Raw genomic sequence first — 12,637 nt, 5'->3', positions numbered from 1 at the left:
AAAAACAAAAAATTCTCCGTGGTATATCTAATATACAAAAAAACTTTTCGTGATTTTAAAACATATAAATCGACATATCATATTTTGAACTAAATTATAAGCTAACAGAATTCGTTAAATTTAATGGAATCCGATAAACTTAACGAAAATTTTAACGGAATCCGATAAATTTAACGGAATTCGATAAGTTTAACAGTAGAGACCGTCATTTTCGTTAAATGTAACGAATTCTGTTAGTTTACAATTTAGTTCAAAACATGAGATGTCGTTTTGTGTGTTTTGAAATCACAGGGGCTTTTCTGTGTATAAAATATACTACAGGGGACTTTTTATTTTTAACCCCTTTTTTATAATTTTATATAAACTAACCCTCTCAAAATAATCCAAACTTTTTAATATACACACCCCAAAAAATTCAAAAACACATAAGTCTTTTATTTCTTTCCCTTTTTTTTTTTCACCTCAACCCACCACCGCCGACGGGGTGCATTGCCAATGCATGCCAACCTCTTTTTTTTTCCTCCTTCTCTCCCTTCTCCTCCTCTCCGTCTCCCCTCCACTCCTCTCATTTCTCTTCCTTCCCCCACCTCCTTTCCCCTCTTCCTTCCTTTTTGGTCACGTGACCAAAGAAGAAGTGGGAGAAAAAAGAAGAGAAAAAGGGGGAAGAGGAGAAAGAGGGAGGATGAAATAGGCCAAAAAAAGGAGGGATGAGGTGGTGGTGGCAATTGACGGTGGATAGAGAGGGAGGTAAAAAGAAGGAAGAAGAAAGTAAAAAGAAAAGGAAAAATAAATTTTTTTCTTAAAAACCCTCAAGCCTACAAAAAAAATTACAATTTTTACAATAAATTATAATAAAATTTTATACAAACACCCAAAATATTCCCCATCCAAATGGATTTATTTTCTCAAACAAGCCCACCACACTGCAACTTTAACGAGTCCTTCAACTCAAAAGTACAGAATGCTTTTTCTTTTTTCTTTTTTTTTATAAATACACACATACTCTCTCTCTCTCTCTCTCTCTCTCTTTCTGGGGCAGTGGTAACTGGTAAGTGTGCGGCCGTATTTTCTACTCCAAATCTGAGAAACCACAAGCCAAGCCACACAATGTACTCTTCTATTTCATCCCACAAACTACGCGTACAAATATTGCAGTTTACGCTACAATGCAACTCCAGAGAAGTTTTCCTCTAATTATTACCGCCATAGGAATATAGGATACACAAGTTAAAGCCGTTAACTTAAAGTCTTTTCTTTTCTTCGACCTAATTAAATTTTCTTTTCTTTTTTTGGAGTACCAAGTGTAACTAGAGTTAGGAGAAATAAGGCACAGGGAATTCGAACTCCATCACCTTAATCCTAGTGATAAGGTGTTTCTTAGTGATAATTGAGGTAAGAAAAACTCAACGAAAGAACAAAAAGCTTCACTTTCAAGTAGCTTTGTCAAGATGAATCAAAACATATTTTGAGAAAGATAATAGACTACCTAAATTCAATGGTTGATTCTTGATCAATATGATATAGTCAAAATAGATAAATGTAGGCCTCGCAATTCTATTGATATTATATTTAATATGGAATTAGTGAATTTCATAATTTTATTTAGAGCATTTTTATTGGTCAAAAGATGATTTGTTAGTAGTAGCTGCGTTCCTGGCCCTTAATGACGAGCGTTTTTTTTTTTTTTTTTTCAATTGTCATGATTACACCTGCATTTACTATTCATCATGGGAGCGCTTTTAACATATGGATCTAAGAAAATTCATGTTAAATAACAACTTAATGATAGATAAGATTTGAACATTTGATCTCTCATCCCATAAAGGTATGTGGTGGCCAATTATTTTAGAGCTAGTTAGTTACAATGACGAGCATTAGCATTGGCAATTATTAGCAAGCATGTAAATGATGGCTAATTCCTTAAAATCTATGTAAAAAAAAAAAAAAACAATCCGTCAAATGCACATCTGACAAGAGAGGTTTCCCATTTTATACGTGACGTGTTGACTCAACACGCCCGTATAATTAAAATCCCTCCTCCCGGCCAACCACACTGACAGACCTCTACAAAAATGGCAGACATCTGCAAAATTTTCAGGCATGGCCCAGTCGGCATGGCTGCGACTGACCTCCTCCCCGTCGCCATGGTGGAAACATGGCATAAGAAAATTGAAGTGTGTGTTCCCAAAGAAACAAAGGAAAATGGGAAAAATAAATGAGAAGAAAATTTTAACCGAAAATACGGGTATATCATTTTTCTAGAATGATTTTGGAACATGAACCATCATAATCTGTTGATTGTGAAATCAATGAACATTAAGACTTTAATTTCTTGTGTAGATTTCCCTTTCCTACAATTCTTGTATATAACCTTATACAAGCTTTCCATTACTGTTTATTGAAATACTTCAATTGCAGGAGTTTCTTCATAATTTTCATTTGTACTAGATAGCATACGCCAAAAGTACAAGGTGCTAAAGACCGGAATGTTCACACTTTGATCCAATTTAGTTCGGAAGTCAATATCTATAAAACTGAATTCAGCAATTCAATTTTAAAATTTGGTAAGTTTGGAAATGGATATTGAAATTTGATTTCCGATTACCGATCGAATTACCAAATTTGATATTTTAATTAAATAATTTATAAGTTATAATTTATGCGAATGGACAAATGTATATGATGTTAGTTAGTGACATATTAACACATTAATAACTTCTATATTATTAATTACATATTACATATACTTCACTGATATATATTAGAAAACTCCAATTGCCAATATTCAATTACCAAATAAAAATTTGGACGGTAAATGGATGTTGACCTGCTAAATAAAAAATCAAAATTTCATTTATCGAATAACACCAATCATAGACCTCATTGCTAAACAAGTGGTTTAAATGACTATCTGCCAATAAGAGAATACAATGGCCCTTCACCAATAACAGAGGATTCTTATTATTATTATTATTATTTATACAGCAGGAATTTAACATTCCAATTACACTGGTGTATCCCTACCAATGTACAAGACACAAAAGAACAGTTACCAACTAAAGCGGTATAAGTCCGAAACCAGTTGCCAATTCTACTTAGTGCGAGGATTCTTTTCCAACAGGCTTTGTGTCTGCGGCAGCCGTGCCCAGTCAGCATAGATGCGACTGAGCTCTCTCTGCAAACGTCTGCAACAGTGTGGTTGGCGGGGGAGGGATTTTAATTTTGCGGCCGTACTGAATCAGCACGGCACGTAAAAAAGGAGCAACACCTCGTGTCAGAAGTGCATTTGGCGGATTTTTTTTTTTTTTAACATATATTTTAAGGAATTAGCCATGATGAGCGGGGAATAAAATTGCTGAAAATTTTTCCTCTGCACTTTTGATTGGGGAAAGTGATTGTGATAAGTGATAACTAATACTCCGAGGGCTGCCGTCCTATAATGGAAGAGAATTTATGTCCCAAACTTTTGTTTGGTAAAACTAAAGCCTATAATTTGAATTCTAAAATCTGAAAATTAAATGTTGAAAGTATTTAGTTGCTAAGTTAATAAAGTTATATATGTTTGAAAATTAATTAAATTGTACACTATATTGAAATATTGTACAAATATTATATTTTCATCTTTTTAAAATTTTGTCTTTATTTGTGTATCTGAAGAGAAAGAAAAGTATTTTATGTGAGAAAAATAATTAAATAATTGATAGATAGTACTTAAGTGTGTATGTGTGTGTATGTCGAACGGATGAGAGCAAAATGTATACTTTGTGTAAGAGTATATATGAAAGTGTGTTATATCCGTGAGAAGTGTAATATATATGATCAAATTAGAAAATTCAATAAAAAAATTTAACTTAAAATTTTTGTATACAAATTGTGTTTAATATATTAAGTGGCTAGCCATTTCAGCTTTCAAACATGATGAGTTCAAAAGTTTTGAATGAAATAGATACCATTTTGATTGCTATATTTTGAAGTTTTTGTAAAAAAATATATTATAACAATTTGATATATTTAAAATAAAAAGATAATTGAAAAATGTATTCACGAAAAAGATGAAAATTTTTTTTTTTTTGAAGAAAAATGACATTAAGTTGAATTACCAAGCAGGCCCTGAGTGCCTTAGCGATTGCTGAAGATGTTGATTGAGAAAGTAACTCTTTTTTTTCCCCCTTTTGGTGGTTGAAAATGACTCTTGCGGTCCTCATCATTTTGCCTACGATAATAGGCTCATTGGTGACTCTCATCTTGTTTTACACAATAACACTGACAAAAATAAATGCTTAATTTTGTTTCTTCCTTCCTTAGTAGGGACTACACATTTATTTTGTTGGGCCAAAGCATTTGACATCTTGTGTTTGTTCATTTCGGAGGCCAGGAAAGTAACAGCCTGGGTCCACACATTTCGTTTGGGTCGTGCAAGAAAATTTGCATTAAGTACGGATCACCCCTCCTTTTTCTTCTTACTTTTTTCGTGGCCTGACGGATCACAATAATTGATCAATTCACCAGTACACAAGTCTGGCTCTGTTGGTGGAAAAGTAAATTAGGCCTCCAAGAAACATCATCCAGACATTGAAGACATGGCCTCAGTCAGTTTTGCGATCCAATTCCAATGCAAAACCCAAGGTTTCGCAACTTCAATCTAGTGATTTACTAAGACGGCGATATGGTCAGTCAGGAAATGGGAACTAGAAGCCTAGTATTTCAGTCCAAACACATGAACTCTTCCCAAATTCTTCGTTTGGCAAGTGAGCTTTTTAGATGCTTGTCTAAAATTTTACTGTAATTTACTATAGAAATTTTTAAAAAAAATTTTAAATATTTTGAAATGTATAGTTTAAAAACTTCGAAAAATTTTTTAAGGTTACTATAGTTAAAATTTTTAAAAAATTGTAACTGACAAACTTGGCAAAAAATTTGTCTACCAAACAAGGCCTAAGTCCTTAATGGATCCTTTATGCTAAGAATATATTAGAAGACCATAATGACTTTGGAGATGACATATATTTTAGCAGATTCATCTTCAAACCTGCGATCTCATTGCCTCCTGCCCGGATTCACGCCTTTGATATGATTAAGGACCAGGTTAAGGTGAAAGCACCATGATAGGGGAATCAAGCGTTTTATCTTCGCTGATGTTTCCTCATAGTCTCATGAGTAAAATACAAAGAATCCCTTGCGATTTCACGAAAAGACACTTTATTTCTCTATCGTTTAAAAATCTTCATATAAATATCCTAAACTTCGTAACTAAAGTAAAAATTGACCTGTAACGGGGCGGTGAGACATAGTGACGATCGGTATGCGAGGTTAGCTAGGGCGCTACTGTACTAGTTTTTGTCGGGTTCTTTGTTAGCTAGACACCTGTCAACCAATCATCCACCCACTTAAATTCTCTCGCAAGCAAAAGAAAAGTTCTTTCTCTAAATCGGGCCAGGGAGAACCATTCATCAAGATAAAACCACGGCATATTTTGCCGGATCATTAATATTCATCAAGATATCTGCCGCCAAAAGCCAAAATGTCTAACAGCAACAAAAGGGGGACTTTGGTAACAAAACAAATTTAGAGGATAAAATCATCAGAAGAGTTCCACCCCCTTCCCTTTTGGAACTTCTCAAAGAGAAGAGGTGACAGAGGGTATCAAAGTTCAGAGCTTCAAATGTTATTAAACTGACAACCCAAAACAACCAAAGTTGTTTCATTCACTCGAACACACTAAGCACAACGCGCAAGCAGTCACCTTCATGCATCAGATCAAAAGCTTTGTTTATCTCCTTAAGCGTCAAATTGTGGGTGACGTACTCGTCTACTTTGATCTCCTGCGATATGAAGAAACAGTAAGCAGGACAAAAGAGAAACAATAAAAAGCTCTGGCAACGTGCTATGCAGATTCTGGAGAACCAACCTTCTTCATATACTTGTCTACAAGCCAAGGTACTTGGGAACGACTTTTGAAACCACCAAATGCTGTTCCCTTCCATACACGACCAATCACAAGCTGAAACGGACGAGTGGATATCTCTTGACCAGATGCTGCAACTTCGACAACTTCTGTTTTGACATCCCTAGGCACTCACAACAAGTGATACCGTCTTCTCAGTGGCAATGGCCGAGACATATTCACTTCTTGGTGTCGATGCAAAAGACATCATCACACTAGAGAAATATCTGCAGGATTACTTCGCAAACATACTAAAGAAGCTGAAAGGCATTAAAGCACAGTCGAAGCAAACTGACATTTACCATCAACCCTTACGATGACACTCCTTTGACCGGGAACTTCTTTGCTTTGTTCAAGGTAGCTTTTGCAAGTTCAGTCTCCTCTTGCATTCCTTTCGCGAATTTGTATTCCCCCCCCCCCCGGGGGGTATATCCGCTGGCAATGGCATCTGGGGTTAAGGGCTGCCTTCTGGTGGCCAGTTCAAAGGGACTCTTTCCTGTAGCCTCGCTCCTCTGGATGTTATAAGAAAATTGGGCAGTGCTTACTAGACAAGATTGTGGGGATTCTCTCTCCTTCTCTATTATAAATGAGGGTAGTTTAGATATTCGACCTGCAGCCGGTAATTTAGCCGGTTTAGAAGGTAATTTTCATTTTAATTATGAAGTTTAGAGTGTTTATGTGGAGGTTTCTAAATAATAGAAGGTAAGATATTTTTTCGCGAAACCATAGGGGGTTTCTTGTCTTTTATCCTAGTCCCATTCTTATTAGTAGGATTCACCAAACTGCATGAGGTTGATTAAATGATCTGACTTAGCTGAAAAGACCAGCGAGAGGCCACAACACCAGCTTCAGTTAGTTCCGTTTTCCCCCTCAGTTCATCTGAATGCACGGAGAATGAAATCGGAATCTCAGGGGTACAGAAACCTTCGGTAGCTAGCCAGAAAATGGCAATACCTCAAAGGTTGAATTATAGATAACTTTCCAGTTTTATGTGCTTCCTCGGTCGTGACAACCGTTTAGCTTTCGTGATGGTTTGAGTCTCATTCCGTTCTATTCTCTCTGAGTGGATTTGTGCAGCAAGCCAGCAACCAGCTAGATTTACTGATTATAAAGGTGAAGCTTGTTATGACATGGATTGCGGCGAAATGAAGAATCACCAATTTAATATTTAGGCATAAAGAGATCAAGATGGACGTGGGATGATGTTTTTTGGGGTACAGCAGGAAAACAATCGTTCCTTCTTTGGAAAGTCTGAACTCTGGGGGTCAAATATGTACATTGGTTCTACACTATACGCTGTACAATGGTAGATGTTAACGTGTTAGTGATTCTGATTTTCAGAATCGCACAATCTAATAATGAGCAAAGAATTAGGCCAAAAAAATCTTTGGAAAGAAAATTCCAGTATAGGCGCCTTCTGCCAATTTCCGATGAAAAATAACAGAGAATCACGATAACCCTTTTTTTATCTCCTAAGAGGGCTTTCTTGAATTTCCTTGGGCGTCTCGGAGCATTCTTTCTCCAGTGTGTATGGCTGGTAACCATTAGCGGTTGACAGATGACCAGAGCCACTACTACTGGCAGATCTCTGGATATCATCAATATCAGCAGTAAGAGGAATTGGACGTTCAGGCACTGATGGAACAGGCACATCGTCAGTGTCCAACATCTTCACAACGTGGTCCATGGTTGGTCGAGCATACAATTGCGGATGTGAGCAAAGAACAGCAATCAGCACATATTTCTCCAACACTTCTGGAGGACCTATTTCAGGCATACCATCTTCTATAACATCTAGCGCTCTACCATTCCTCACCAACGACCAAGCCCAATCAGTGACAACAACAGGCTGGCCATCGTTAGTTGCTATAATGGCTTTCTTCCCGCTCAAAAGCTCAAGAAGCACAACCCCGAAGCTATATACATCACTCCTCTCAGTTAGCTGCCCGTATAAAGCATACTCAGGTGCCACATATCCCATGGTGCCGGCCACTCTAGTGCTCAAGTGAGTCATTCCCTCCGGGGTAAACTTAGCCAATCCGAAATCTGCCACCTTAGGCTCAAAGGTTTCATCTAAAAGTATATTACTTGCTTTGATGTCCCTGTGAATTATGGCAGGTTGTGCACCGTAATGCAAATAGGCCAAGCCCTTCGCCGTCCCAAGTGCAATCCTTTGACGAGTTGGCCAACTGAGCTTGTTCGCATTCAATCCAAATAGATGGTCGTGAAGGCTCCCATTCATAATCAGATCGCACACAATAATCCTCTGGTGACCCTCATAAGGAGCGGTAGCCACGCAATACCCTCTCAAAGTTACGAGATTGACATGCCTAATGCTGGCAATGACCTCAACCTCGTGCGTGAAAGTGGCATCCCCGAAAGCAGAACAATTCTTGAACCTCTTCAATGCCGCTTCAGAGCCATCAGGCAACACACCCTTGTACACGTTCCCATACCCTCCTCTTCCAATTATGTTCTCCCTCGAAAAATTGTTGGTGGCAGCCTTAATTTCGTCAAGTGTGAACCTAACTAAATTAGTGCTCCCACTTATTGAATCCAACCCAGAAGCGGCGGGGCCAGAACCTGAGTTTGCCTGGCTTAATTTCCATCTTTCGCTGGCTTTTATTTTCCTTTTCCTTCTTTGACGGCAGAACCAGAGCCCGGAAAAAAGGACGACCAGAACCACGACACCTACCACCACAATCACGCTAACTTCGATCCTTTTCCGCTTATTACTGGAATTGGTGGCCGCGAAATCGAGGGAAAACAAGCATTTGGCGGTACCCTTGTCAGTGGGCCCGAATTGGTTGGCGAAGGCGGCGGCGTAAATGGAGCCGTAGGCTGTGCAGTCGGTGAGGTTACCGACGGAGGGACCGGTGAGGTAGGAGGCAAGGAGGCTGGAGAGGCTGGTGGTACACGCGGCACAAGGGGAGCCGTTCTCGAGGGACTGGTTGCAGTTGGAAACAACGTCGTGGAGGGCAGATTGAGAAACGGTGGACTCGAACTGGGCGCGGGTGTTGATGCCCATGCAGCCCTCGGAGATCCAGCTAGTCTGGAAGCCGCAGGATCGGCGGATGTCCATGCTGGGGACGAATTCGTTGACTAAAGACTGGTAAGCCTGCCAGCAGGAGTCGGCGGAGCTGAGAGGAGGGAGGAAGGAGTTGGTGCGCCTGAGATAGTCGGAGAGGACGAGTCGGAGGGATTGGCGGATGTATTGGCACTGAGTGGAGGTGTCCAAGTTGCGGCGAGTGGAACCCTGGAACAACTGGCGGAGGATATTAAAGTCGAGGGGGCAGGGGGAGGTGGCGTTGGGGTTCTGGAGGAGGGTGCGGCCGGGGAGTTGCCGGGCAAAGACGGGGAGAGAAATGAGCTGAGTTTGCAGAGACAGATGAACGATGAAGAAAAAAATCAGACGATGCATATCAATGAATCTAGAGGACCTCTCTGAAGGGAGAGAGCGAGGGATTCAGAGGCTTTGATTGGATGATGCCCAGCAACAAAATTCAGTAGGCTAGGCGTCAATAAATGACGAGGTGTTCATTGGTGGTGGGAGATTGGGAATGAAGTAGAACTTCTTGTTGTAGTAATAACTAATAATACAAACCGTATACACTTAACATTAGTAGTAATTGGTAAGATGATTTGACTTTTTTTATTTTTGGAGGTTGCGAGTCATGAATGATGATGCGTTATACTGATGATGCGATAAGACTATGAGAACCTTTTTGAGGGTGGGAAATTTAGGACTCAAATCAAGAGGCGGCAGCAACAGCAGCAGCCGCCATGGGGTTTCCTTGTCTATGCACCCACCAGTACATGGTGTTACTACTGCCCCAGTACTAGCACTATAATGCTTCTCAAAGTCTGCAACTGGGAAGGTCAGGAGAAGCTACCCCGGCAAGTGGGCAGTGGGTTCCAGGAAACCAGATGGAGAGAGAGAGGTATTTTTCCAGCCCTTTCACCACCAGTTCCGATACCAGAAGAAGGTTTACTTGCTACTCTTTTTACCCTCCGTCTCTCTCTGGATCCTAGTGAGCCCCGCCACGCCACCAATGTCCTGCACAACGTACTACAGTATCACACAAGGACTATATATATTTATACAGGGTTATTATCATTTTACCTTCTTAAACTATATCACTACTATCAGTTTACCCTCTAATGTTATCTTTTAATCACTTTACCCCCATAAGTAATTCAACTCAACATGTTAAAAAATTTTGAACAAAAGTACCCTTTTATTTTATAGCATTATTACATTGTTATTATCACTTTATTCGTTTAGATTATAGTGATACAATCACTTTCGTTCTTAACATTATTTTCTAGGCATTTTACTTCATCGTTAATCTAACTAGTATGGTCAAAAAATTTTAAATATATACCCTTTTATATATCATTAAAAATAAAAAAGTTGGAATGGTTATTCTTCCTTTTTTTCACTTTAAGAGATCAAAAAACATAAAATTAAAAGGGTTTTCTCAAATTTCTTTTTTTCACACTTATTGATACTAGGAAAAGAAAAAGAGATAGAAAATAAGAACAAAGAAAATAAGATTTTGTAAAGAAAGAAAATAAAGAAAAGTATAATATCATCGTATTACATTAAGATTGTCAGGATTAGAATTGGAATTTGGTAGTAAAAAGAAAAGTGAAATAATTTTAAAATAATAAAAGTATTTAATTCTTTCTTATTTGTAATTTAAAAAAAAAAAAGAATTGAGCTCTCTCCCTCTCCCCTTCCCCTTCCCCTTTCCATCTTTCTTTTTTTTTTTTTTTTTGATATTAATAAGATTGCCAAGAATAAAGAAGTTAATATTTTGACTTTTTTTTTATACTAAAAAAGAGAAGAACCACTCTAAATTTTTTATTATGCAAATAAGAGGGTATTTTCTTCTAAAGTTTTTTAAGTTGCTAAGTTGGTTTAATGGTAAGATAAATTACCTAAAAAATAACTTTATGGGGTAAATTGATACTGGAACTATAGTTTATGGGGGCAAAGTGATAATAATTTTAAGGGTTAAACATGTCTTTTCACATTAGTTAACAAATTCCGTTAAATTTGACCGTTAGTCTTGGGGATAAAGTGATTAAAATATAACAGTAAAGGAGAAATTAATAATAACATCAAACGTTAAGGGGATAAAGTGATAATAATCCTATTTATATATTGGAGTCGTCCATTTTGAATTTTGTTGTTGTCGTGCCGTTCCATATCCATATCCTGAAGAAGGAAACCCCCAGCTTCAAGGGACAAAATGTCAATTGAGTACTAATCTTCCTACTCGATTGGCAGCACAAGAGCAGTTAGCTAGGAGAGTTTTAAATCTCTCCTTGAATGTTGTAGGTTAAAGGATTCTATATTTTTGTCTAGAATTTATTGAAAATTTTATCAGCCAGTGCAAAGACATCGATCTTGTTCGGTGAAAATTCAGTCTCTTCTGAATTTTTCATTTAGTCTCTTAGGTCCATCTATTTCTCTTAGTGTAGAATAGGATAGGAGTAGGTATAGAATAGAATTTATATAAAAAATAAATAAATTGGCAGCACTCAAGTATTAGTATTTATTTTATTTATCTTTTTTTTGGGGTTAATTTTTGCATGTTCTGTGATGATTGTCGTGGGGCTTATTATTATTATTATAACTATAGCATCTGGCAATTATTCTTACAATGCGGATTTCGTCAATTCCCCGTTTCCGCTTTCCAGTTGAACGTATTAGTCTTACTATTAGTATCTTATTCATAGTAGGGCAAGAGAATTTGGAGTGTACAAGGCTCACGAGGCTTGACCTTTATTGTTTGGGCCTGGCTTTCTCCTTCCGGGTTCTTTCCTTTCCTTCAAATTTTGAACCGGTTTTGGGGTGACGAAGCCCCGAACCTGCATAGAAGTTCCTCCTGAGTCCCCAATGTAAGCTGCTCTGGGTCTTTGAGTTTCAAGATTCCTCTACCTCATTCAAAGCCCACGTTCTCATTAATCAAATGACGTCTGCTTACACAACACTTCAAAAAAGGCTCAAATTTTATAAAGAGTTTTTTCCCCCTTTTGGGCAGACGGGACAAGGGCCCGAATAGTCATTAAAAAAACTGTTTTGAGTTATTTTGTGTAAAATGTGCAAAATATATAGTAATTTGATATGCATATAGTATAACTCACTCTCAACAATATATAACTATAAAATAAATTTTTGTGAGTCTCACACATGATATAAAAAATAATGTATAAAATAAAATCTAGACCTTATATTTTTTTGGTCAAATCTTGACCATAAATCTTCAGGAACGATTGCTTCCTATAACCGTTCCTACCCCTCTTCCGTGCGAAAAGACTTATAGTAGCAATTCATTTTGTCCGACAACAGGAGCTCTTAAGACTAACAAAAAATTTAATTAGCCTCAATGTGGCTTCAACAACTCTCAAGGCAAAGATTGAGAAAACAAATGAAAGTAAGGATTACCTTTTAGTCTCTTATCCTGATATAAAGGATTCCGACTTCACCACTCTTCTTTACGTTTTCATGAACATAATTGTTAATCATTTTTTTATCTCACGTACATTAAATTGTTATAGTATATTTTTGTACAAAAATTTCCAAAAAAAAAAAAAAAAGCAATCCAAACCGGCATAAATTCCCATTTGGCCGGATCCCTCATTTATTTTTCTCCAAAAGTAAAATTGACTTTGTCATTGCCT

General features: G+C 37.6%; 1 protein-coding gene and 1 long non-coding RNA gene across 2 annotated transcripts; both read right to left on the bottom strand.

The window, feature by feature from the left end:
- Positions 1-5,547: 5,547 nt before the first annotated feature.
- LOC113734064 (uncharacterized) lies at positions 5,548-6,841 on the bottom strand. The gene is made up of 2 exons (XR_011822013.1): positions 5,909-6,841; positions 5,548-5,822 (listed from the first exon to the last, which is right to left on the bottom strand). It is a non-coding gene; the product is annotated as an uncharacterized lncRNA (long non-coding RNA).
- Positions 6,842-7,159: 318 nt separating this feature from the next.
- On the bottom strand, positions 7,160-9,995 carry LOC140003658 (probable LRR receptor-like serine/threonine-protein kinase RKF3). Its single transcript, XM_072067811.1, has one exon. The coding sequence runs from the start codon at positions 9,363-9,365 to the stop codon at positions 7,410-7,412; it is 1,956 nt and encodes a 651-aa protein (XP_071923912.1). The 5' UTR covers positions 9,366-9,995; the 3' UTR covers positions 7,160-7,409.
- Between the last annotated feature and the right edge of the window lie 2,642 nt (positions 9,996-12,637).

The sequence above is a fragment of the Coffea arabica genome, chromosome 1e (assembly GCF_036785885.1).
Source record: "Coffea arabica cultivar ET-39 chromosome 1e, Coffea Arabica ET-39 HiFi, whole genome shotgun sequence".
NCBI classification, from domain to species: domain Eukaryota; kingdom Viridiplantae; phylum Streptophyta; class Magnoliopsida; order Gentianales; family Rubiaceae; genus Coffea; species Coffea arabica.
Note: the sequence above shows the minus strand (reverse complement) of the source record. Positions and strands in the feature narration are given on the sequence as shown.

Excerpts from the sequence above, each read along its gene's own strand:
- LOC140003658 (XM_072067811.1), bottom strand. The coding sequence starts at position 9,365 with ATGCATCGTCTGATTTTTTTCTTCATCGTTCATCTGTCTCTGCAAACT.